The sequence below is a fragment of the Glycine soja genome, chromosome 8, assembly GCF_004193775.1.
Source record: "Glycine soja cultivar W05 chromosome 8, ASM419377v2, whole genome shotgun sequence".
NCBI classification, from domain to species: Eukaryota; Viridiplantae; Streptophyta; class Magnoliopsida; order Fabales; family Fabaceae; genus Glycine; species Glycine soja.
In genome coordinates, this window is record NC_041009.1 from 14,564,206 (window position 1) to 14,590,837 (window position 26,632).

Genomic DNA, 26,632 nt, shown 5'->3' on the forward strand with positions numbered 1-26,632 from the left:
AATGAACATATTTGCAAAAAAAAAAGATTGATTGAGAAACAAAAGGCAAGGGGTGATAAAGAATGTCTAAGGCCAATGGGGAGGCTACAAAAAGAAGTCATGAAGTATTCAAAGTGGGTTGTGGTTAAGGGTAGAGGTAATTAACAAATATGAGATTCAAAACTACCCTTTTGCCTTCAATGTTTATTTGGATGGGAGGAGTTGTTAGCTCATGCAGGTTTTGGGGTTTGATTGGTCTTCCTTGTAGTATGATTTATAATCTATACAATTGAGTTATCTAATAACTTATTTGTAGTGATATTGTGATATGTGGTAATGAGTTTATAGTGTGATAATCTGATGTGCTAATTTGATATTTGTTATTGATGAGTTTAATGTGCCTGATATTGCATGATTCTAATATTATTTTTTATGTGTGTACAATTCTTTTTTACTATATAATATGATATATGCATACTTTTTATATATGGCTAATCTACTTGACTTATGTGATATGCTCATGTTCTAACAATGGTTTGGTATGTGTCTAGTATGACTAATCTACATATGTGTACTTATACAAGTTATAGCTAATATAATTCATAATTCAATGATGTATTTGAGCATGGTTCTAAGTTGTACATAATTTGTTTAATTAAGCATGTACATAAGCATAGTTCTAAGTTATACCTAATCTGATTTAAGCTTGCACCTAATCTAATATGTGCATATGTACCTAAATTATACCTAATATGATTTAAGCATATAATTAAGTTGTTCCTAATTTGATTTAAGCATGTACTTGATCTGGTATGTACCTAATATACTAATATAGGAAAGGTTGTAAGCATGTCTCATCTTATATGTGCATTGTGAAATGTATTGATATAAGTAGGTGTTAAAAGCTAGAGCAAGTGATGTGAAATGTGCCTAATATGCATATGAGCATGTATTTATCTAGGTCACTGTTGGGATTTTGGCAAAGAGAACCAAATTGCTCAAGTAATAAAGTGATAATTGATAAGTAAAGTATTGTCTCCACTAGGACTTTGCAATATTTGGGTACTTGCAATAAATTAACTAGACTATGATGATTAAAGTGTTGAATGTAAAAACAAGTGTGGAAATTAAAAGAGCTTAAGGTAAGAAAACTAGTTGAGTAAATTCGTCAATCACTTGACAGACACAAAAAATAGGTTGTCACAGTTGGATGAGATCATCAGGGTTTAACTTCATTAGACTAATCTAACATGCATTACCAATTATCCTTATTCAATCGAAACTATGTTTATCAACTCACAATTTTGTTGAATCCACATATCTAGTTTTAATTATGACAAATCATTAGATAAGAAAATCGATAGGATGATGGGTTTGTGTGATTACTAATATTATGTTCAAGTGTTTCAATGATATATTTATTAAGGAACATATATGTGTTCATTATGAGGTACCCAAAATGATGCTAAAAAAGGTTTGCTCATATATAACAATTATCAGTAAGTTGTGAACTTGAAATTTCTTGAAGTTCATCAACATGATGAGGAAAAATTTTCTCTGAGTACTCATTCATGACACTATATAGAACAACAAAGTCTTGAAATAAGAAGATTACATGTAGAGCATCAAGCATCAAAATGAAGCTATCATAGAGTCTTCGTAAGAATAATGAATAGCATGACTCTAAAGACTGGACTTCAAAATGGAGTTCAAAATTACCATCTAATAATGGTTTTCAAGGAACAACATCAAGTCTTTCAAATGATGACACACATGTAGAGGGCACTTCAAAAGATTGAGGTTGACCAAAACTTCACTTTCCACATGTTGCCACACACACAGAGGGCACATCAGAAAGTGAATGTTAACTACATTAGAAAATGCAAACTTGTTGAAAGTTGAATCTGTCTATGAGAAGCATCAAAATATCTGACCTTGGACAAAACATTAGCACACTAGCAACTAAACCTTCACTTAGTGTTTATGAAGTAATCTACTTCAAAATACTTGGAGTTGTGAACAAGTGTTAAGTTTGATGAAGTTATGTTAATTCAGAAAGACATATCAGTTTGAACTTCATCAACAAAATCTATTACAAATATGCATTCTGACTCAACAAACATCAAAATGGTTATTATGATGATACTTAAGAATTCTTATTAGAAAGATTCCTGAGAATGATTCTGCATGCAATCATTTCATGATACTTGCTTCAAAAGCCCATCAATTGAGTGGAGCCTACCTTAATGGTCTTCTTATGAGCTTTATGAGGTCTTTTCGAAGAGCATCTTGAACCAAGTTGAAGCATTCCAAACAAGAACAACTTAAGCAAAATCCTTGTGTGAAAAATCTGCATTTTTCTTTTTTAACCATCTTTGTTTAAAGTGACTCACTTCTGTATTGTGATTATAATCTGTAATAAATACTAGATAGGAGTGAAAGATTATATTCTATAGTGGAATCCCTCTCTGAGAAGAAAGGTTTGTGTCTATGCAGTGAAAAATGCAGAAACTCTTTACTATTATAAGCTCAAAAGTGGTTGGAAAAGTTGAAATCCGATGGTGTTGCTAGTCTAGTTGATAGTAGGTTTGAAATACAGTGAGAGTACTAACAAGTTGTTGAAATCCAGTGGTTGGTTGTGTTAGTGAAATCTCATCTTGAAGGATGAGGACTAGACATAACTCAATGTTGGAGTGAACCAATATAAAAATCATTATGCACTCTTCTTCTTCCCTCACTTGGCTTTATTTTTAACAAGATTTGTTAATTTTTGTTTCCAGATTTAAAATAAATAATCTTTTCAAAAGTACAATTAAAACCATACTTGTTTTTATCAAAGTCTTGTCAGATGAATAATTCTCTTTTAAACCATAACTCATATATGTGCAAGAATCTTTTTCCAGAACTGTTTGTAGTTTCATTTTCTATTTTCACCCACATTTACTAAGACACTCTATCTTTGGTTTCCCACATGAAAAACCTAATTTATTTATTCTTTTCTCTCAAATTTCTTTGTAAAGATAAAAACAATAAATCACATTAAGATTAGAGATGCATGAAATAGGCTAAACAAATATCAATCTATTTCTAGCAATGATTTTATTTAGATACCTTTCCCCTGTTCTTTAGAAAATAAATATTTTTCAATGCATTATTCCCTACACACTATATGGATGGCCAGATCATAATAAATAATTAAGCACAAAAAAGAGCAATACATACAAGATTGTATTAAATAGATAATGAGAAAGAGTTACATTAAAAGAGTTGGCATGCGAGGCTTTCAACAATGGGATTTTAGTCTTTCATTGTCGTGAGAGGCTTTAAACTTTAGAGGTTGATGTAGATAGAAGAAGAGGGATGAATAGAGGAGGAAAATGGGATAATGGACATAGAAAGAGAGTTTCCCCTATTAGAGATACTCAGGCTTAGGATGTATTCATTATAGAGCTCTGAGTCTCGGGGGTGGTGTCTTTTCCTTTTGCTTCCTACTCCTTTTATATGCCTAAGGTAGCTTACTTTCCACGCTGATTTCGTGTTGAGCGTGGGCTTTCACGCTAAGTGCACCTTTGGGCTTTCTCGTGGGCCTTCTTCGCGTTAAGCCTGAGTTTTCCCGCTTAGCGAGGGTGCACGCTAAGCTTGGATTACGTGCTAAGCGAGCTATCTAATTCTTCCAATTTTTCTTCAAGGTTTTTTCTTTCAATTTTTGTATTAATTTTCCTCAAAAACACTTGAAATTTTTTCTTTTAATTTCTGCTAATAAAAAACTGTAAATATATTAATTTCTTTATCATTTCATTAAAAATAACAGTAAAGTAAAGAAATTACAATCATTCTTAGCCAAAATTGACTATTAAATTAATTCAAATTTCACAGATATCAGTGTGTAGCCAAACGACTTGTATTAAGAAAATGAGTTTGAGCAATGACCAATCATCTATACTCTATCCCTAGGTATAAAGATTAATGGTTGCCTTCTTCAATTTACAATATAAAATAGATTTTTCCAAATACAATTGAACGTAATGGAACAAATAATTAAGTGATCAATCTAAAAATAAACAATAAGTATAGAAGAAGAACAATAACAATTGATTTATTGAATAAAAAAATGATAATTACATAAAGGTAATCTAACTACATTAAACTCCAAAGAATGATGAATTAGCTACTCAGCCATGAAAACCATAGAAGAAGCAATCAGTTGAGTAGAGCCCTTAACCATAGACCACATTGCGAGAGGCTTTCTCTTACCTTTGAAATGCTCCTTTTGTATCTTGGAATTTGTGCCCTCTCCCTGTGTCATGGGCATTTTATATCAACAACAACAACAAATGAGTATGTTTGGTAAGCTCACTTAAGTCCGCACAACAAACATTCTAGACTTTTAAGAGTTAGCTTGCTTAAGCTAGCCAACATGGCTTGCATAGCACAACAAGGTTCTAGGGCTTCAATAATCAGCTTGATTAAGCTAGTCAATTGTGGCTTGCTTAAGCTATCTTAATGGCTTAAAAAAATCTTCAAAATTCATATGCTCTAGTGATAGCTCTTCAACAAAGTGCCCTTCAAAGTGATTCTTTCAAAACAAAACAAAAATAAGCAAAGATCAAATGGAACAAGCATAAAAACCAAATTTTTAACTTACAAATAAAGTATTGATTCTTAAATAAACCAAATTAAGAACAAACAAGTTCAAAAGCATAAGAGATACTATAATTGTATTAAAACACGGCTAAAAAGCGAGTGTGAGTGACAAATATCAGTCACTTTAGTAATTGCCTAATTTGTAAGTACTCATATAAGTTCATGCTAATTTGATATTTATTGATATAAAATTATTTGGAACTGAAACGTGTAATTTCTATGCACGTGGACCAAATCGTAAAAATAGATCGAATAAGTGTAGAAACTAAATGAATGCAGCTTAACTCTTCATTTTTATCCATTATGTCTATTACATTATGACCATCCTAGTAACATTTAAAATGTTCGAAAATTGGATTGGGGGGTTTTCATTTTTACCTTTTTATAGTATCCTCCAAATTCAAAATATGCAGTTCCATTGTAGCCTCATTATTCTACATGTGGCACATTAATTTCCAGCGGAGAGGAATTTTCCATGCATTCAGAGATACATCACCATCTATATTTGTAACATGTGCATTCTAGATATATAAGAAAAATTATGCTTTAGGACTTATGTCATGCTATATATCTCACTCCATAAGATTCAAATTCCACAATGCATCGCCATCCAAAAATGTGTATCAAAGTCGATCGGTATCCAAAGTCTAAACAATTAAATGCCACAATTAATGGACTTCAAAGGAATTGCAGATGAAAAGAATGATAATAACTATATATGTACTAGATTTGTTTAAATTCGAATCTTCTTCGAAGTACACGACGTACCCGCGCCAGACATTAGATTAAGCAATCCTATATATATATATATATATATATATATATATATATATATTATTACTTGAATATTCTCATTATTCCTTTGAAAAGTCAAGCTTTCTTGTGTCAAAAAGAATAGGTCATTATGTAATATCTATACTATAAAGGACGGGATGAGTGGAGTTTAGATTAGGCTAGGCAATCAGAATCACTATATGGAAAAGGAAGAAAATATGCAAACAAGCATGCATTAAAAAAATGTCAGTCAATGTAAAACACTGAATCTTGCCAGACATTTTTGCATGCAATATCTACACATAAACCATTCCAAACATCAGTGGAAAATCTTAACCTACTTTTGACTATTGATATTAGTGTACAAACTCTACATGGAAAATAAGAGATACTAGAAACTACATGGAAAATGACTTCCTAGCTTCCACATAAAAAGCAGTGATACAAAGCTACGTGGAAAATTTCAACTAATAAAGTGACATTTCAATTGAAAGAACCATATTGTGTAATTAAACAGAAGAAGATGACTGGAGAGGTTGTTTACTTCAGCAATTAAATTCCCTACAATGTTCCATAATTTGAACTGATTGAAACTGAGTTTCCATATAAAAAAATAAACCTCCCTACCACTTGGGTACCTCTAAAAGCCATTAAATAAATAAATACGGGTGGACTATATATTGGAAGTCAAAAGCAAAACCAGAGAATATGAGTCCAGAATTCTCTTAGTTTTATTTTCTTCAATGGTTTTAATTTGTTTAAGATATAACTTTTTATGAAACAAAACCAGTCTACAGAAATATAGCGGTCAACTGAAAAATACAAAAACAATATCAAGTTATTAACCTCATTATTTATTTGCAAGAATGTGAACTAATCAAATGATCGATGGCAATGGCCAAAGGACCTGTATGCAGTCCATAAATTCTTTGAATAATAATAGTCAAATATGTTTAGATTCTGCAATTAATTCCTTAAATTGTTTGGTACAGAGGCCAGTGATGAATGAAGAAAAAATATGCGCGGGAGCATCAAAGCCATCTCAATAATTCACAAAAAACGACAAAGGTGGGGGTTAAGTTCTCACTTCCTATTTCCTACGCAAATACTCATTTGCAGGCCTTTCAAAAGAGAGAAAATAATATAAAACAAAAAGAGGCGTTCTTGACTTTAACAAATATGGCTGTAATCTTTGCTAATTTTTAAAAGAATTTTTTATAATTTATATTGGCATTGATATTCATAATTTATTCATGTCCATATTGTTAATATTAATATTGGTATTGATATTCATAATTTATATTGGCAATCGTTTGGAATTCAAAATTCAAGATGAAAATAAGGTTCTGTTTTGTATTTTGAATTAATAGTTTAATAAACAAGTACATATTTTTCTTATGAATTGATCTCATCGTCAGGGGTATTTTTTGGGTGTGATAGCAATTTGAATTTCCCATATTTAGGGCCGCATTAAAGAGAAGCCCAATTGTAGGGAGGCGTGCTAACAAGCTATGTGGTAGTAGGGGTGGGTAAGCAGGCCGGCCGGTCCGCCCCACATAATGTCCGTCCACATAAGTCCATATTGATAATGGACCAGGCTAATTTGTCCCACTTTTTATACGGACCAAATAAATTGGTCTGTCCCCGCCCCACATGTCAAACGGACCGGTTCGCGTGTCTAATTTTAAAAGAATTTTAATTTTAATAAAAATATAATACAATCAAATTAAATTCAATATAAATGTAAATAAAATCTCAATAATTAGTCAATTACATCAATAAAATAAATAATGTCTTAACAAAAGAAAATCCAAGCAATAAATCTAAAATATGAAATTTAAATATCTCCAACAACAAATGATTTTGTATTTGAAGTAGTTTGAGTCTTCTTCATCTTCATATCTTCATCTTCTTTTCCTAAAACTCGAAATAATAATAAATATTTGAATAAAGTCAAGTTAAGTGATTAAAAGACAATAATTATTATATATTTTTTAGTATATATCAAGGCTTGTATGTTGTCAACAAGAACTCTAGTTGAATATTTGTTAAGCACACGTGAAGAGAAAAAATGTTCTTAGCCTATTACAACTTCTAAATATGATACGAGAGAAAAAGATCGAGAAAATATCAAAAAAAGAAGATTTTTAGCATGTTATCACTTATCTTTTTTATCTTAATCTTTTATTTTTCTTATCTTATCTTTTTATCTTTATCATCTTTTAATTTAAATATTTTATTTTTATCTTCATATCTTTATCTTATCTTATCTAATGTATTTTGTTATTTTAAAATAAAAGTTTAAAGTGAAAAAGAGAAAATCAAACCTAATATATAATTGGGTCAGAATCACACAAATTAAATCTAATGCAGACTGTGAGGGTTATGTCATATTTTTGGGTCCGCCCCGAACTCCGCAGGCCAAACCCGCATAGTCTGTGGGTTAAACGGGACGGACTCAAAAATGACATAAGTATGTAACGTTCAAAAAAATTGGTTTGCGGGATCAGTCCATGGACTTGAGCTCGTTTGGCCCCTACATGATAGAAATATTTAATACCTACACCTCCCCCTCACCCGCGCAATACCCTTTACTTTCTCACTCAAGTGAAGGCCCAAACCAACTCCCTCCAAACTACAAACAGTGTCCGTGCGTCTCTCTTTATTTTCTCTGAGAAAATTCAGCAAGAAAAATTTGCAAATGTCGAATTTCCTGAGCAACACTAATCCGAACCCTAACAAGTCCTTTGAGGTACCTGAATCTCAATCTCAATGTTCCTTTTTATGAGGGTTTTTGTTTTGATGCTTCAATTTTTGCTTTTGCAGGTGAATCAGCCTCCCACTGATTCCGTGTCCAGTCTCAGCTTCAGTCCCAAAGCCAACTTCCTCGTCGCCACTTCTTGGGACAATCAGGTGTGTCTTTCTTTCTTTCTTTCACTCTTTACTTCGATAGATAGATAGGCTTGTGAGCAACTTTTCCTTTTCCAGGTTCGTTGTTGGGAGGTAGCACAGAATGGAGTTAATGTTGCCACTGTTCCCAAGGCTTCTATAACGCACGATCATCCGGTAAACTCTTTTATTTTACTTTCATTTTTATCACCACTTCATTACTACTATCTATGTATTATCAATGCATGCATTTTCATCCGTTACTATTCTAGTATATGCAATGCAAGGTGGTTTAAATTGGGATTCATAACTCCTAAGTAGAAGAATCAGGGTGTTTTCTGTGGCAAAGACATAGATGAATGACAATGATTCTGTTTAAAATGAAGTAGATAGTTGCATGTGCAATTTTTGTTTGGTTACGATGTAGGGCGGTTGTCATGTGATTCCTCACATTTAATTGCCCTTGTGCTGTTTATTTTTTTGGGATATTAAGATGTGGTTCTTGCTAACCACTGCAGCTCTAAGGGTAATAGTCTAGGAATCAATAAGTGGAAAGTATTTGTTGGAAATCACATTGGAGGTGCACTGGGAATCAATGTGGGAGTGCATTAATTAGTAATAACAGTTTTTAATAAGAACTTTCCATTTTTATATTTCTTAACCAGGGTCCTAAGTGCACCAATTAGCATTTTCCTTAAGGATATTCATATGTCGTTATGCGTGAGATTTATGAGCCTCAAGGGAGGATTTTAGAGGTGGACATTTTAGTTTTAGTGTTCTTTGTACTCGAAGTTTTCGGCGGGTCAATGGCCTGATGCAGCCAATGAATAATGTTATGCATTGACCATTGAGCTGATTATTAGGTTGATAAATCAATAGTACTATTGAATCTTAGACTGTTGGATTTCGTGATCTTGCCAATCTACCTTGTACCAAAACAGTGAACTTTTAATAGTTTATATGCCATAAATTCATAAATGTATATTTCTTTGCATAGGTTTTGTGCTCTACATGGAAGGATGATGGCACAACTGTCTTCTCTGGTGGATGTGACAAGCAAGTGAAGATGTGGCCTCTGTTATCTGGAGGCCAACCAATGACTGTTGCCATGCATGACGCACCCATCAAAGAAGTTGCTTGGATTCCTGAAATGAACCTTTTAGTCACAGGGAGCTGGGACAAGACTTTGAAGTACTGCGCTAGCATTTTGCTGCCTTTACAGCAATTTGTTTTTAAATTATACCTTTAGAAATTAGAATATAAGAAAAATATCTAAATATCAATATTATATCTTTTAGAATATCTTCGGTGATATTGGAGGATTAGTTTCCACAGCTCGTTATAGTTTCATGAATTGTTTTATTTAATTTGAATTTAGAATTTACTGTGAGTATAGATAGGGATTTGTGTTTTGTCTTTTATATCACTTTCATCATGTCATTTAACCGAAGGAAATATTATTAAGAGTCTGTATTTTCTCTTTTCTTCTTTCCATACCTAAATCCCTATAATTTGAACACAGTACCAGAGTGTTGACTTTGTGGTCTGTCTTGCCACTATTCTGCTGCCGAGTTCCTTTTCCTTGGCAGTATCATACACCAACCTTACTTTCAAATTATTTTGGTTCTCCTAAGTTCTTTTGTAGCTTGAAGCAGATATGATTCTTGATTAATTTGGAGAAGAAGTTGTAGTTCTTTCTGAATATATTTTGCTTGCCCGGAAATTTCCACTAATGATCATTACAATGTAATCTCTTCTTCCTTGTTTATGTGACAGTCCAATAAGCCCTTCAGTTTAGGCTGATTTTTGTTCCATGCATCAAGTGTTTCCTATTACCTTTGCACATTATAGGATTAGTATTTTCTGATGCTGATATGCAATTGTATCCTTCTGGTTAAATATGGTATGAAGCTTACAATTTTGCCTGATGTGATACTTCTGTCCTCTCCGCATGACTCTTTCTGGCTGCTTTTAGATACTGGGACACAAGGCAGTCAAATCCAGTGCACACACAGCAACTCCCAGAGCGCTGCTATGCTATGACAGTGAGACATCCTCTGATGGTTGTTGGCACTGCTGATAGAAATCTTATTGTTTACAACTTGCAAAATCCTCAGGTAATACTTTTATTCTAATTTAGTTAATCTCAAATTAATTGTATTTTCCATTATTTGTATTACCTTTCGGTCATGTATTCACTTATGATATCATGGCTATTTTAAACCAAGTTTGTTGGCCATTTGCCTTTTATCTCATATTCCGCTGTGTTCATTTTATATTATGAGTAATTAGATCTATGTGTTCATACATTAATAAACAATATTCATTCTGTTGATTTTTCTTTTCTTTTCATTTCTGTATTTGCTAGTGTCTCCTACCTTTGACCATTGTTCATTTGCTACAGGTTGAATTCAAGAGAATTGTTTCACCATTAAAGTATCAAACAAGGTGCCTTGCTGCATTCCCTGATCAACAAGGTTTCTTGGTATGCATCTTTCCTATCTTTATTTTATCAGTGAAAAGTAATATTCAATTGTTTCCCAACAGTGGGTTCCTATTTTGTATCTAGAAGGACTTATTTTCTGTAACCAATTTTTCAGTTGATTTTATTTATCTATTTTTCATCAAAACATAAGTCCAACGGTAATCATGAAAAGACAAAAAAATGTTTTTCTCTATATTTATCCAGCTAAGAAGGGGAAGTATGCTCTACTTTCTGTCCTTTTTCTTTAACTTTTGACACCAACTAATGTTTGTTTCCCTAACTTATCCTACATTTATGATTTATAGGAATAATATACAAAATATCTGTCTTCCAGATTCTTATTTCAGTGTAATTATCAAATTGTAAGTTGTAAGTCTAGATTGATTAATTTTGAGCTGTTGAAACTGATGATATACTTTTTGTAGGTCGGATCAATAGAAGGAAGGGTTGGGGTGCATCATTTGGATGATAGTCAGCAGGGTAAAAACTTCACTTTTAAATGCCATAGAGAGGGCAATGAAATATACTCAGTCAACTCTTTAAACTTCCATCCTGTAAGATTTATGTCCCATCTGTGCCTTAATATTCTGATTTAATTTGGTTTACTTAAAATTGTTGAAGTTGCACCACTACCTTTGAATTTTAGTAGGATCATTTCACTTTTTTGTTTTTTGAATGAATGGTTACTGTTAAAATTTAAATTACTCCTGGTTGGAACTTGCTTATTTTGGTTGTTTATTGTTCTTGTTCTTGTTTGAATTTAACAGATACTTGTATGCTCAATTCTATTTTTACAAATGCACTGCTGACTTCTGTTTATCTATTATTTATCAGTCTCCCTAAAATTTTGTAGTTAGTACGGAAATTCTTTTTGGTGCTATTTTTCACATTTTTATCCACAATTGTTTACCTATAAATCCAAGGGACATCAGAAATCATTGACAAAGTATTTCCACTTTATAATCTATTATTGTTTCTCAGATTTTTTTTTCTACGATTTTTAGGTACACCACACATTTGCAACTTCTGGTTCTGATGGTGCTTTCAATTTTTGGGATAAGGATAGTAAACAGCGGCTCAAGGTTATTCCATTTTTATTAAACACTTCCATTCAATTCCTAACCAACACATATTGTAGTGATATTTTTGGCATAATCACATGCTTATCTAATGCAAACGTGTCTTGTTTCAGGCCATGTTGAGATGCAGCCTACCTATTCCTTGCAGTACCTTCAACAATGATGGTTCAATATTTGCTTACTCAGTATGCTCACCTTACTATTATGCTTTTTCAGTCTTGCACATATAGCTTTTTCCATTTTGTCCTGGTGTAAATTCACCTTGCAATGCTTCTTTTGTCACACAAATGCATAGAATGTTTGTTAAGTTTCTTCACTTTTGTGATATCCTGTATTGGAAATTTATGTATTATATTACTTTCTATTGGCCAATTCCTTTCTCGATATAAAGGATTTGGAATTCAAAAAATTAGGTATTCAAGCTGGTCTTGTATTGGTTACCTCGATGGAATTATTTCTGTTATTTTTATGATTCAAACATGTCGAATTGATATATTGACATCCTGCTCGTAGGTCTGCTATGACTGGAGTAAAGGGGCAGAAAATTCTAATCCTGCAACAGCAAAGACCTACATTTTCCTGCACTTGCCTCAGGTATTGGTTTGGCTGTTCACCTCTAAAAAGAATATCCTTTAATCATCTGATAATGATATGCAAAACTATATTCCTATGAAATGTAGGAATCTGAGGTCAGGGGCAAACCACGCATTGGTGCTACTGGGAGAAAGTAGAGATGATCCTGCTCTGGGAAACTGTTCTATTATGTATATAGTTGGCTAGTACTTGTATAAAGGTATAAGTTGATATCAAAATATAGAGGTTGAATGGGCTGGTCGTTCTTGAAAGATTTTTGTTTTTTGTACGCTGTACTTGAAAGAAATTATCAACTGATTCTTGGTGAAAAATTCTATGTCCAATGTATATATGTATATAAAGCATATGGTGTACTATTATAAAAAATAAAAAGTATATGATGTATGTACGCATGGTTTGTATTTTCCTGTTATAAGATTGACGATGGTTGGCTTATACAGTGAAGCATCTGAAAGTAGGTTCCATCATGGCTCTGCAAGACATTGGAGGGTTGTAGGCTGGTAGCATATGACTTTAGCCTTTAGGGATAAATCTCGGTTTTAGATGTCAGATAATGAAGTGTAGGATTTAGAAAATAGCTATTAAAACAATGTTTTTGGCCGTTTTCAGTAAAATTTCATTTGAACCTTTGATAATAGTCGAATAAAGATTTTAATTTTAGAATGGTCAGTTGATTTAATTTAGTTATATAAGCTTTACTTAAATATTTTGAGTCAAAATCTTTAATTTTACATTAATAACTAATTTTCTTAAATAAATAAAAAAAAGTAACCCATGATATGATTCAATGTGATTTTAACATTAAAGGAGAATTATTAATTTTTAAAAGTTAATCTTTTGTATATATATATATATATATTATAAAAGATAATAACGATCGAATGTCTTTTCATTTATTATTTTTATTTAATAGGAGAAAATATAACTGCTTCAATATAGTATTTGTTTTCACTTTTTGATTGGAAATGTTTTATCACTCATTTCTTTGGACGACAATAATAATAATAATATGTGATTTTAATTGTACTAAAAGTGTTCAATTTATGGTGCAATTGAAATCTTTAATAATATAGCATAATTAAAATTCATATCTTTAAAATCATTATAAATTATTTTAAGATAATTAATAACTATATTTATTTAATAAAAATTATACTATTTCAATAAATTTAAAATAAATTTTAATTTTGATAATAAATGCATTTCAAAATTACTAACACATCAACATTATATCAACAATAAATAAAATAAACAAGCCTTAATAATTATATAGTATTATATATTTATATTTATTATTTTTATATTCATTTTTAATTTATATTTTCCATATAAGAAAAATAAACTTGAAAATGAAAAATAAATGTTTGATCATATTCTATTTTCTTCTTCACATTGACATATTGGTGATGTGAGTGAGAAATTATAAAAGTATGAAATTATTCACATTGTTATTGTGATTTTTTTCATGATCACTTAACATAATTATATGTTATAAGATTAGACGCGTATCTTTAACGATTTTAGAGTTAAGTTAATCATTTTATATTATTCTTTTTCATCTTATTTAAATGTTAATCAATATAGACTATATAGTTTATAAGTAAATATTTGATAAGTTATTCTAATCAATTATAACATCTTGTATTAAGATTTAGTTAAGCTATGGTTGAACAATCATTGACTAGATATGGAAGGCGATGACGTGACAATGAGATGTTCATGATCCGACATATACTTCGTTGGAAAAAAATTAATGTTAAATAGTAATCGAAAAACAACCTATGTTCCACTTATGAAAAACTTAATTAAGTGTTTATTTCATAGTGATAACCTTATGAAAATTTGACTATGCTTAATTAAAAAATACACATAATACTTACCATTTTCATTTACAATTTACAAATAAGATTGTTATCAATTTATAACTTATATTTTAAATATTCTATGATGCAGATGTTGAGTAAATTTATATTTATTATTTTTCGTTTGAACTTATATATTTCATAAAGGTATTACGTATTACATTACTATTATTATTTGGAACAGTGACAAATTTAGGACACTAGGTCACAAGGATAATTTATTAAAAAAAATTACTATATAATATCAAGAAAGAAGTAAAAGAGCATGGATTAACATTCAACCGGCAGACTAGATTTGCTTTTTTTTAAGATATTTCAATTAGCTAAAAATACATTTTTTTTATGTAATTAGCTAAAATAACTTAGATACCAACTTCAAACACAATTTAAACTAGATAGTCAAATTTATCGAATCAACTAGAAAACTTAAATATCGAATTGATACACAATTAGATACTAAAAAATGCCCCAGTATAAAAGAATTGCTTAAAATTCGTTTTAAGTTAGAATTTATTTTCATTGCAACCAACTAGTGTGTTTTGTAGATAACTTAGAAACTAAAAATGAAAAAAAGAAAATAATTAGATAGGGTTGTTCATTTTCTTTGGTAGCCTTCAATAAATAATAAAATAAACATTCAAAGTTGATTTATTGATATGGAGATGTGTTAATCTACATTTACTTGTATTAAAAAAAATACCAAACTATACTTAAGAGCATTAAAAAAAATCAAAGTTATGATCGATTAAAATTCTCTTCCTTAAAAACGAGTTATTTTGTTAGTGTCAACTCACCTTTAAGACCATTTTTTAGTAGAAATATTTTAGAAATGTACAATCAAACCTGCTAAATCATTCTTCTAAAAGCAAAAATGAATGTAAGTTAATAAATTTCGTTTACAAATACTTAATCACCAACTATTATTTGCAAGGAAATTATTGGACATCATGCTATAAGGGTAGGTTCTAGCATTCCAGCTTGATGGAATAATGTACACTTAACATGATTTGCACTTCCAGACTCTAAACCAAGCAGACTATTAGTAGTTGGAGCAACATCCATAATTGGCTAATAACAGATTCCAAGATTGAAAAAAATCGATTGCATGATCATTTAGACATATTTCCACAAGTAATAAATTCGATGCCTACCATTGCATGACTCAAATAGTATTGATTTCCAAACCTCCAGAAATAACTACAAAAGTCAATATAATACAATCGACAATAGAATTGTATTTATTTCCATAAAGCTCTATTCTAATTTTTCATACCTACAATGACAAAAGTTGCTAGTAAGTTGTAACATACACTTGATCCTGCAACTTGACAACCCAAAAGAAATTACAATTTTCTTTCTTTAATAATCACAACTGACCAATGGGCATGGAATCTGCGCACAAGGATGAAAACAAGAGAAAAGGTAGAGGGGGCGAAAATCATATGCACAAATCAGAAGTATATCTCTTTCCAACAGAAAGCCGGCAGTATTGTGTATTCACCTGTCCTTAGAATGTTATCATCTAGGACCTGATAGTTCATCTGCCTGAATATGGGAAGTTGAATCTACTATCCAATTTGCATTAGGGTGATGTATGTTGCTGTTAAAGTCTTGCCGGAACGTCTCGTCTTTCTGCCATTGCTCCCATTTCTCAGCCAAACCATCACCTTCTAGCATTCTTACCACCTCAGACATCTTAGGTCTTTCCACAGGAGATCCTTGTGTGCATAGTAAGGCCACTTGGATTAACTGCTCTACCTCCTCATCATTGTAGTTACCATGTAAATCTGCATCTACTAGTGTTTCCAATTTCCTGTCTTTGAGAAGTCCTTTAACCTGGACTCAAAAACAATGTCAATTGCCAGCAATGATTAGTGATTCATTGGTGGTAATGTTAAATATAACATTAAAACACACTGACCCTAAGGACGGTCAGGAAAAAGAGATTCAAAGAATTTGTGACAGAAAATAGAAATACCAAAATCAATTTATTGCACTATATAACTTTAAAGGAATGTTACAAGAACTCCCTAAGCTGAAATGAAATGAGATTATCAGTTACACCTTTAACAGAATAATACTGTCTCCTTTAAGAATATAATTTTCTCCCTTCGTTCTTCTTCAACTTTTGTAAATCTTACCAGAAAGAAAAGTAAGACTGTTAATTGAATTTGAATTCTTAACTTAGCATAAGGCAAAGTTTCCAGGGTTGAAGAAGGGACTTCAGAAAACATGAATTAAAACAAATCAGCAAGGGATACTATAAGCTAAAATAACTTCTTAGGCATAAGGAACCATGTGAAGAGATTAATAAATAGCGTAAGTTATTCACGGTTCACGTATTAATGACATTTAGAGTAAACTGAATACCTACCCAATCAAGCAACATGACATCATCATCATTGGCAAGTCGAGCTAGATCAAAAGCCCTTTGTCCAGTTATTAGTTCAAGAAGCATCACACCATATCCAAAAACATCAGTCTTCTCTGAAGACTTTCCAGTTGAGAGGTATTCTGGTGCTATATGTCCAATTGTTCCACGTACAGCAGTAGTAACATGAGTATCTTTATAATCCATAAGTTTAGCTAAACCAAAATCTCCAACAACTGCTTCAAATTCCTCGTCCAACAATATATTAGCTGCTTTGACATCACGGTGAATAATCTTAGGGTCACAATGATCATGCAAATAAGCAAGCCCCCTTGCAGATCCCAATGCAATACGCTTCCGTTCTGGCCAGCCAAGTGGCGGTTGGGATTCTTGACGTTCTACAACAACACAATCAATATACATAAAAACAGTTTTTGTATAAAGTCGAAATTCCACGGAAAGAGCATTTATCTGTATTTAAAATTTTGAACTATTAAGAAATTTTCTTATTTATTGTGTTTAAGTTGCTGTCAGAGAACATCTGGAAAATCCATAATTCTTATTTTTTCAATAATAGATCAAAATACACCAGAAATAACTTTTACATTGAACACTAACACTAACATTTCTACTAGGAAAGGATACATGAGAAAAGTTTTATATATGAGAAAGACAAGTATATTACGAAAAAAAGCAATCCAAATACAGCATTAATAGGGATACCTCGTAAACATGATGCTACACTTCCGTTAGCCATGTAAGGATACACAAGCAACCGTTCAGTAGGTGTCATACAAAAACCACGAAGCCGAAGCAAATTACGATGTACAGCCATGCTGATCATTTCCACTTCGGTTTGAAACTGCAGCTCCCCACCCTGCGTGCGTTCCTCTTTAAGTCTTTTTACTGCTACAAGAGATCCATCAGCTAAGCGTCCTTTATAAACCTTTCCAAATCCACCTCTACCCAGAATGTGTTTGTTACTAAAGTTATCTGTTGCAACTTGCAGCTCACGCAAAGAAAACCTTTTAAGCTGACCAAGGTGAACTTCAGGATCCTCCTCAGCTGTCAGTAAGACAGAAAAAATTTCAGTAAATCAGTTATAGCTATCATATACAGCATTTATCAGCATGTATGTCTTGTTTTCTGTTATTCAACTAACCAGGAACATCAAAGAAATGATCCTGAGGTTTCCTTCTTCGCCAATAAGCAAGTGCAATTGCAGGGGCTGCAAACAACAGAGCAGCACCAGCAGCAACTCCTCCAGCAATAGCTCCAGTATTACTGTTACCTGAAAAAAGGATAAATGGTTTAAAGAAGAAATTATAACAAAACTCCTATAAGAATTCCACAATTAGATTCAACCATGAGACACCAACCTCAAGAAGCGACACATTTAAACATGACACATAAAGCAACTGACCTAAAGAAGCTAAAAGCTTAAGCTAAATTTGTCTTCAGGAGATCACTGTTAAAAAAATATTCCATCCTTTTCCATAACTACAGAATAAACATCTAGAAAAAAGCTTCTTAGCATGTACCAATCAATTATCAACTCTTACATTTCTCCTCATCCTTTAGAGGGAAAATGGTAAATGTAATATCAGTAGGTAAGGGAAAGATTGGAGGCAGTTTATAAAAGAAACAAAGGTAAAGTACAAGAAAAATAGCTGCTCTCCATAGCATTAATGGAGTTATTAAATTAAAATTCTTGGCGTTTGCTTAGAAGCATAAAATTTTAGGCCAAGTTGTTATTTAACAGTGTATCAAGATGTAGTTGACCTAATAGTTTGGATTTGGAGTTTGGTTTCTTCATCCCCAGGTCTTAAAACAAAGTTGAGTTCGGTTTCAATTCAAGATAGCTGTGAGCATGCTAGAGTTATATTTTGAATTGAAGCTGTCACCTCAAGTTATTATCAAACAATTTTTAATGTGAATGATAAACAAACATTAACAAACCTGAAGAAGCTGCTGGTGGTGTTGGAGAAACAGGAGATGGAGTGTTTTTTGGTTGTATCAAGTCAGGATTGTTTTGATAACTGTAAAGTGGAACATGGGATTCGCAAAATTTTCAGGTCGTCCCTCAGCAGTAACTATAGATAAGAACTTTATTATTTGTACTAACCTGATGGGGGTAAATAAAGAAAATGAACCATTCACTGGGACTTCCCCTTTTAGCTTGTTATTTGAGAGATCACTATATTCCAAAATGACAGTTATGTCAGATTACACTTATGAAAATACATGACACTGGTATAAATAGGAATGTATTCTGGCATTAACTCATGGAAAATGTACATATATGAGTAACACTCACAGAACTTGCAGTGAAGAAACATTTGTCAAAGACATGGGTATGCCTCCTGTCAAGCTATTGTTGTTGAGACGCCTATTTTGGAGAGCAAAATTAATCAGTTTGCAGTAATAAGTTACCGATAGAGTAGAGTAATAAGACATGGCAGCAAACAATTTTCAAATACTCAAATAGAGAATGAGTTATTGGCACCATGGTATATAACAAAAATCTACTTTGTAAAGTGAATTGATGAAAACCGAAGAGTATGTCTAACTCCTGGAACAACTGATATATCATAATTTAACTCCTAATTCCAAGTACATGAGTGAATTAGATGATCATGATAAGATATTTTACAGACAAGGTAGTACAAAATTTCCTCATCCCACCATCAACAGACATACACAGTAAAATTCCCTTTTGCATAAATAAATTTGCAGGGAAAAGACCGTGAGAATAATGGGGCTTTAACCTTCAAAATACTGTCAGGTTCATAGCCTTGATTGTTTAAAATATGGGATGAGAGAACATGCATAAAAGAAAAGCAATTTCAGTTGTGGTTATAGTAAATAAAGCTACATTAATCATGGTCGAACTCTGACAACCTGTTCAATAGCCTTAGCCCTTAAGTCTTTACTTTCAAGGTTTAATTGCGTTTTTCTCTCTTGTTTCGACTGTACGATTCTGGTCCCCAAGTTTCTTTTTTGAGTTAATTGAATCCCTTTTTGAAAAAAATTAAGTAAATTTGATTCCCCACCAGTATCATGTAATAATAACAATAGCAATAGCTGAAACAGTAAAAATAGGATTGGTACTTATCTATAGGCATCTGTGCATGTCTATAAAAGGCATTATTGAAAATTAAATGGGCATGTAGTAGGCTACAAAATCTACCACCATTGCATGGGAAAGTGAAAAAAAAAGGATGGAAAGCTGAAGGAAGAAACAAAATGGAACCAAGTTAAATAAATTTAGCACATCAAAGACATGAGAATAAGGAAAGTATGCCGTACAGGAAACGTAGTTTTGCAAGGTTGCCCAAAGTAGTCGGTATGGGACCATCCAAAGTGTTCAAGTAAAGATCCAAGCTCACCAAATTTGTTAAGTTCCCAAGCTCTTCTGGAATTTTTCCAGTTATATTATTGCTATAAAGTTCCCTGTCATTAAAAGGGGAAATAAAATTAGATTTGTGCAGGTAAAATCATCCAACAACTAATTAAAACAAAATGTTAACATAATTTGAGAGTTGAACCGAACAAACAGATATTGGTGGTTATGTAAAATATAACTTTCCTAATCTTGGATTCAGCAATGTATACAACTATCTATGAAACCAAATTGATGTAAAGTTGGTCATATGAAAATGCCAGAAGTTAATAAAAGGTATGGGAGTAGGACAGGCATTACTTATAAGGCCTTTGAATTTTTATACTGAGATTGAGAAAGCAAACAAAAGCAAAATCCGATTATGAAAAGTTTTGTCTCAATACCATAAATAAATAATGTATAACATAGGTATATTAAGGTTTCAATTGCAATATGCCACCCTGATTTATCAATTGCTTTCTCTTATTCCTATAATTTACAAAATTAAGTGCATGTCCCTCTGATTCAAATAACTTTCTGTCATGTCCAGCTGGTCTTCCAAATGAGGGTTTAATTCTCACAATTTTGAGAAGCAGGTACACAATAGGTATTTTTTATGTTTGGGAAATAAAAAGTTATCCAAATACATTTCTTAGATCCTATAAACCCCTTTCCTATACAATGATTAACGAATAACAGCCCAAATTTTTTGCCATGAACAAGAGCTTAGTCTAAAAATAAAAGAACAAAATGTTGCACTAATCTACCACATTTTGGGGAATAGGGGAATGAGGAAGAATGTGCACGCTCTAAAAGAAGTGCAACTTATCTATTTTGGGGCATATTGGAATGAGGAAGGGTGTGCACGCTCTAAAAGAAGAGCAACTTATCTATTTTGGGGGATAGGGATGAGGAAGGGTGTGTTTGCACACGCACAAGGGTGTGGCAATTAACAAAAAAATGGATTTGATGCCTGGCCATTCAATGTAGAGATACTGCTTATAAGAACATTTAATAAAGAAACAACAAAGGAAATACAAGAGTATCAATCAAGAAATAAGGCTAAGCATGATCGACAAGAAAGAGTCAAGTTTACTCAACAATATCATATATGATTCATAACTTACAAGTACTGTAAATTTGTAAGTTGACCAAGTTCTGGAACCAGTTGACCAGAAAGATCTGCATTTCCAAGATCACTGACCAAACACAAATAAATAATTCACCATGTAGACAAACAGTTGTAAAACTATAGGTAAAAAAATCACATATGAACTTACACACGGGTCACACTGTTATCACTGTTGCATGTAACATGAAACCACGTGCAGGGATTGACAAGGGTAGCATCCCAGCTTTGAAGAACATTGTTAGGATCTTGCAAGTTGCTCTTTAATGCATTCAGGGCATCGCCTGTTATAGAAAGAAGCAATATTCAGGTGCAATCATCCCCAACATTAAATTGTAAGGAGAAGGAGATCAAATACATGTTTGACATATCAAGGGCACAATGTTAAGATTCAGGAATCAGAAACATGAAGCCCAACTTCCACTAGTCGGCCTTAGTAGCATACTCCTTAAATACTATGCCAACTATGGAAAATGGAAAAAACATTTTGACAAGCCATTCTAAGATAATGAAGTCCTATAAACTGTCTCACCCAAGCCATTGTCGTTAGATTTCAGCTTAAAAACAATTAACAATAAGTGAAGTCATCCGACAGATATATAAACTGCACCCCGAGAATTGAAGCAAGCGATGTGGTATTTCCTAACACCCCCTACATAGATGCCTGTTAGAACAGGCAAACCTACTACAATAGGCGAGAACCAAGATGGGCTATAGGCTTTGATATCATATTAGATTTGAACTTAAAGCCAAATGGGATCAAGTGAAGTTGTCCAACAAACATATAAGTTGCATCCTGAAAGTTGAGCAAGGTGATGTGGAACTTTCTAACAATTGTTATCTCGCAAAGTATTACAGTAAAAATTCCGGTGAACTCCCTAAGCTTAGGATTAAATAATTATATGATCATATTCTGCTTGCTAACATTACAGCTACGGAAGATTAGAAACTGAAATATCACAAAAAACTATTCCAACTCTAACATTAACTTCTTCTGCAGTTCTATCTGGCAATTAAACACACGAACTAGTAATAATTAAGCTGAAGGGCAACCTTAATCTATTCCAGATCAAAAAGGGGTGAAATAATAAAAACACAATTGAGCGAATTTTCCGAATCCTGGTCATTTAAGGAACCTGTTTATCGGGAAGAGACGTTTACGGAACAACTAAAACCTCAAAGAGTTAGGTAAGCACCCACCTTCCTGATTGCCAGAAGCCTTAAGTACCAAATCAAGCACCAAAATTGCCCAAACAAAAAAGGAACCCATAAAAGACGAAGTCACTCTATCCATGCTTCTTCAACTTCATAAACAAATTGCTTCCCCAATCCACACACGCACCCCTCTTGATCTACATGATACCCATCAAGCTCAGAAACATCTTGACCTTGTTGACCAACCCAAAAATCGAACTCTGGGTAGCACTTAGTTCTCTTCTTTCTCCTCTTACCTCGGAATCTGAAGCTAAAATCTCAGTTGGGTGTGCTCAGGTTTAGCTGAAAATGCAGAGAAACGATTTTGAGAGAGAAGAGAAGAGAAGAGAGAGCCCAAGTCAACGAATGCTGCATCCTTTGTTGATAAATCTCTCCCTCTATTCTGATTATTCTTTTCTTCTTTTTGTAATTTTTAAAAAATTATTATACTCCACTACTGTTCTGGTTTTATTTGGTTTATTTATATATGAATATGAATAGTATGAATTATGAAACTGTGATTAGAAAGTAAAATTCAGACGAAAATGATAAGAAGAGAGAGAGAGTGTGTTTGGTATTTGGAACGGTAATAAATAAGAAAGTTGGGTCAAACACACACGCTTGCACGCCTGTGACTGTCCCCACACCGTTCCCCAAGAAGCTTTCAATGTTCAAACTTCAAACTTAGAACGAACAAACAAAACACGTTTTTGTCAAAACTAGTAATGAATAATTTGTGAAAACTATCGAATAAACTGCGTTTGTTACGCAATATGATACAAGAAAAAAAAAAACAATACAGGATAAATATATTTAAGTTATAAGATAATTTTTTTATCATGTGTATCATTTGATTAATAATTGAGAATACAAGCATAATAATATAAATTTATTAAAATACAATTTTTAATATTAATTATCTTCATATAATTTTCAATATTATTATATTTTATGAGAATAATATGAAATATATATAAATAAGTTAAATAATGTAAATTCAAAATAAATAATGTGATAAGATTATTAATAGATAATCTAAATTTGAAACATATTATATGATAAGATTACTTTTGTAACTAGTAGATAACATGTAAGGAATTGTTGTAACTAATACATAATGTGTGATTTCAAAATACATTACTAATAACGTAATAAGTTATTATAACTAAAGGATAATGGATGAGACATAAGAAAAATGTGAAAATATATATCTCTTTAAATTTTGTATCTGAAACAAAAGTTATTCGATTTTTAAATAACAAGAAAGTAAGCTTTTGCCATGTTCTACTATGATTAATTTATGTTGTCTCATAAAATTTTTCAAATCAAATATAAAATAAAATTATTTATCCTATCTTTAGCAAATCAAAGAGTCCAAAGGAGTAAATAGTAATAATGTAAGTAGATAACTTGATTTTTTAAAAATGAAAAAATAATCAAATTTAATTTCTAACTATATAAAATGTGACAAAAATAATTTTACATACAATTTTAATAATAAGTTGATCATTAAATTTGTAACTTAATGACAAATTAATCCTAAAAAATATAATTTAATGATAAATTAATTCTTTAACATTTTTAACTTAACAATAAAATTTAACAAACTATTTTGTCAACGCACTCTTTTAAAGATGAATATAATTTTTTACCTAAAAACACAATTACTACCCAGTAATTTATCCTGTGAAAATTTTCTATGGGAGTTTTAGAATTCGGCTTAATCATTTTTAATTAAATATTTTAGTTAACTAATTTTTGTTATTTTTTCCTGCTCTTTTTTCTTTCTTTCCTGGTTTACATAGCTAACTGTTTCAAGCTAGTCTCTCAAATCTTAACTTTGAATAATATTCATCAGCATGTGACAAGCATGTTATTTTTCAGATTTCCTTTCTTATATATTTTCTCTAAGAAGATATAAAATTGATTTAGTAATTAAAAAAGAAAAAATTTCACAATCATTTTACTTGCTAATAAAAAAATTAATAAATTAGCAATTAACACTTTCATTAAAAAAATCCCTTCTCTCGATTAGTTCACCACATCAATTAGTTAGTAAATTTGTAAATTTGTCTTAGGTCTATAAATGTTAAGTGTGTCGAGTTTTCTTTTACTCGTGAGATTTCTTTTGTTAGTAACTCTCGTAAATTTCTATTCGATACCTTGTGATATCGATGCCTTATATTTCTTTCATGTACTTATGAATTTATGTAAGACATGGGATATCAATATGATTCATTGTGTTGTAAAAGATAAGCTTTTTTTTTTCTTGATTTAAGATACTAGTAGCAAGCAAAGATAGATACTATTATAGTAGTACATTGTTATAGTATTCTTTTATCCTAAAAAGTATGTTGACATTCACAAATCTTATATCAAAACCCTTTGAAGTTACCATTTTTAATGTTACCTAACGATACATATTTTATAATATTAAATACAGTTTAATTCGTATTTTTAAAATTGTTATCCAAAATCGAAGGTACCCCTAAGCGTAATGGTTTCTTAGTACAAATTAACAATCAATGGTTAAATTATATATAATAAATTCGAGTAAGTTTATCTATAGTGGCAGGCATTAGCTAGTTGAAATACTAAATAATTAAATAATGTTTCACGGACTATTTTTTTATTGAGGAAAGTACAAAATAATTAAATATCAAAATTTGAGTATAAGAGTAACACTAATAGAGGGTTTTTAGTTATCACCTAAAACTCATCAGTGCTGCCGCAACCTGACCTCCCAGATAAGCAATATCGTTTCTTCTATATTGCACCATATCTTGTTTTTTATTTTTATATAAAAAAAAGGAGCTCAACTGTATTGTAAATTTACGAAATACAGCAACCAACAATTTTAAAAAATAGTTCAAATGTTAAGTTAAAATAAAATTGATAATTAAAGATTTTATATAACATATAAGGTTTATTTAGTATTTTTTTTAGAATTATACATTTATATTGTTAGAAAGGAAAATTACTTTAATTGTATATAGTAAAAAGAAATAATATATCATGGCGAGATCCTTAAAAAAATAGAAAAAAAAAAACTAAAAATATATGCAGGATTGTACCAAAATCCACTCTAAAATGGAGTAATAAACCATTAGAGCAAGTAATTAATTTATACGTAGATTAATCTTCTAGAGGATTATTAAACTGACCAAATCATTCGTGTGCGTAATACATTGTTGACCGACAGCATGAGTCAGCAAAGCATACAGAAAGTCAGAAACCAACTACTCCATTTATGTCATATACTATATATACTAGCTTGAAGCTTGAAATATATACACTAGTAATCGAACATTAACACAAAATCTAGCTTTCTGTTTTGAGTCCAAACTTGCATGCCCTAAACGAACCCATGATGCTACATTTTCCCCTGCTTCTAGAATTCAAACCTACATATATACTAGCATCTTTTCCAAAATCTGTTTTCCTCTTAAGCATTATTATTCAATACGTACCACCTCTCTCACTATGAATGTCACCGCAAGTACACATTATTTTCATTTGTCTCGTTTGGTCATTTACACCATCGTAAAAGGGAAATATTCCAACCCACAAACACCTTGGTATGACTTATGAGACTGAATCTCCATACGTGCATCTTGGACAAAGGTTTTAGAGCACAATAATATGTATCCAATTATAAATAAATGATAAAAATTAAGGTGTTATACCATATCCGCGTATCCTTAAGCCTCTAGATCTATTAAAGAGTATTAAATATACTTTTAAATTATCTTGCATTAAAAATAATTATACTTTTATATCTTTAATGCATACTCTAAAAATACTCATCTACATGCATTATCATAGAAGTTATAGAAAGGTATGTAAAATAATCTTATTTAAATGACAAAAAATAGTTAATATACTATATTTAACATTAATTATACTTTATTGTCGCTATTAATTATTTATGTTTAACACTATATGATATATATAATACTTTTTTAATCAAAAGAAAGAACAAAAGCTGTTACATTTTTATTGTAAAGCAATAATTTCCAACGTAAAGTTATAAGTTATAAATGTTTGTGAATAACATTATTCAACTCATATACGGTTTGTATTGCTCGATCAACAATGAATTTATGAAGTCCGGAGATAAAAAAATAAAATAAAATAGGTTGGATGGTTAAAGAATTAGGAAAGGGTAAAAGATCTCAATTTTGTTTCCTTTGTTATAAAAAATAATAAACTAACAACTAACCTTTGATAAAAAAAAAAAAATTATCAAA

The 26,632-nt window shown here is 31.4% G+C and overlaps 2 protein-coding genes across 2 annotated transcripts; one reads left to right on the plus strand and one right to left on the minus strand.

The window, feature by feature from the left end:
* The first annotated feature begins 7,984 nt into the window (after positions 1–7,984).
* Positions 7,985–12,859, plus strand: LOC114422204 (protein RAE1-like). The gene is made up of 11 exons (XM_028388428.1): positions 7,985–8,149; positions 8,224–8,310; positions 8,386–8,463; positions 9,284–9,477; positions 10,262–10,403; positions 10,691–10,771; positions 11,197–11,325; positions 11,776–11,853; positions 11,964–12,035; positions 12,364–12,444; positions 12,531–12,859. Exons 1-11 carry the CDS (start codon positions 8,099–8,101, stop codon positions 12,579–12,581), a joined length of 1,044 nt encoding a protein of 347 aa, XP_028244229.1. The 5' UTR covers positions 7,985–8,098; the 3' UTR covers positions 12,582–12,859.
* A 2,534-nt stretch (positions 12,860–15,393) lies between these two features.
* On the minus strand, positions 15,394–22,482 carry LOC114422205 (BRASSINOSTEROID INSENSITIVE 1-associated receptor kinase 1-like). Its single transcript, XM_028388429.1, has 11 exons — positions 22,389–22,482; positions 21,340–21,472; positions 21,187–21,258; positions 19,987–20,130; positions 18,995–19,066; positions 18,803–18,874; positions 18,637–18,716; positions 17,840–17,968; positions 17,401–17,742; positions 16,681–17,075; positions 15,394–16,142 (listed from the first exon to the last, which is right to left on the minus strand). Exons 1-11 carry the CDS (start codon positions 22,480–22,482, stop codon positions 15,825–15,827), a joined length of 1,851 nt encoding a protein of 616 aa, XP_028244230.1. The 3' UTR covers positions 15,394–15,824.
* Positions 22,483–26,632: the final 4,150 nt, after the last annotated feature.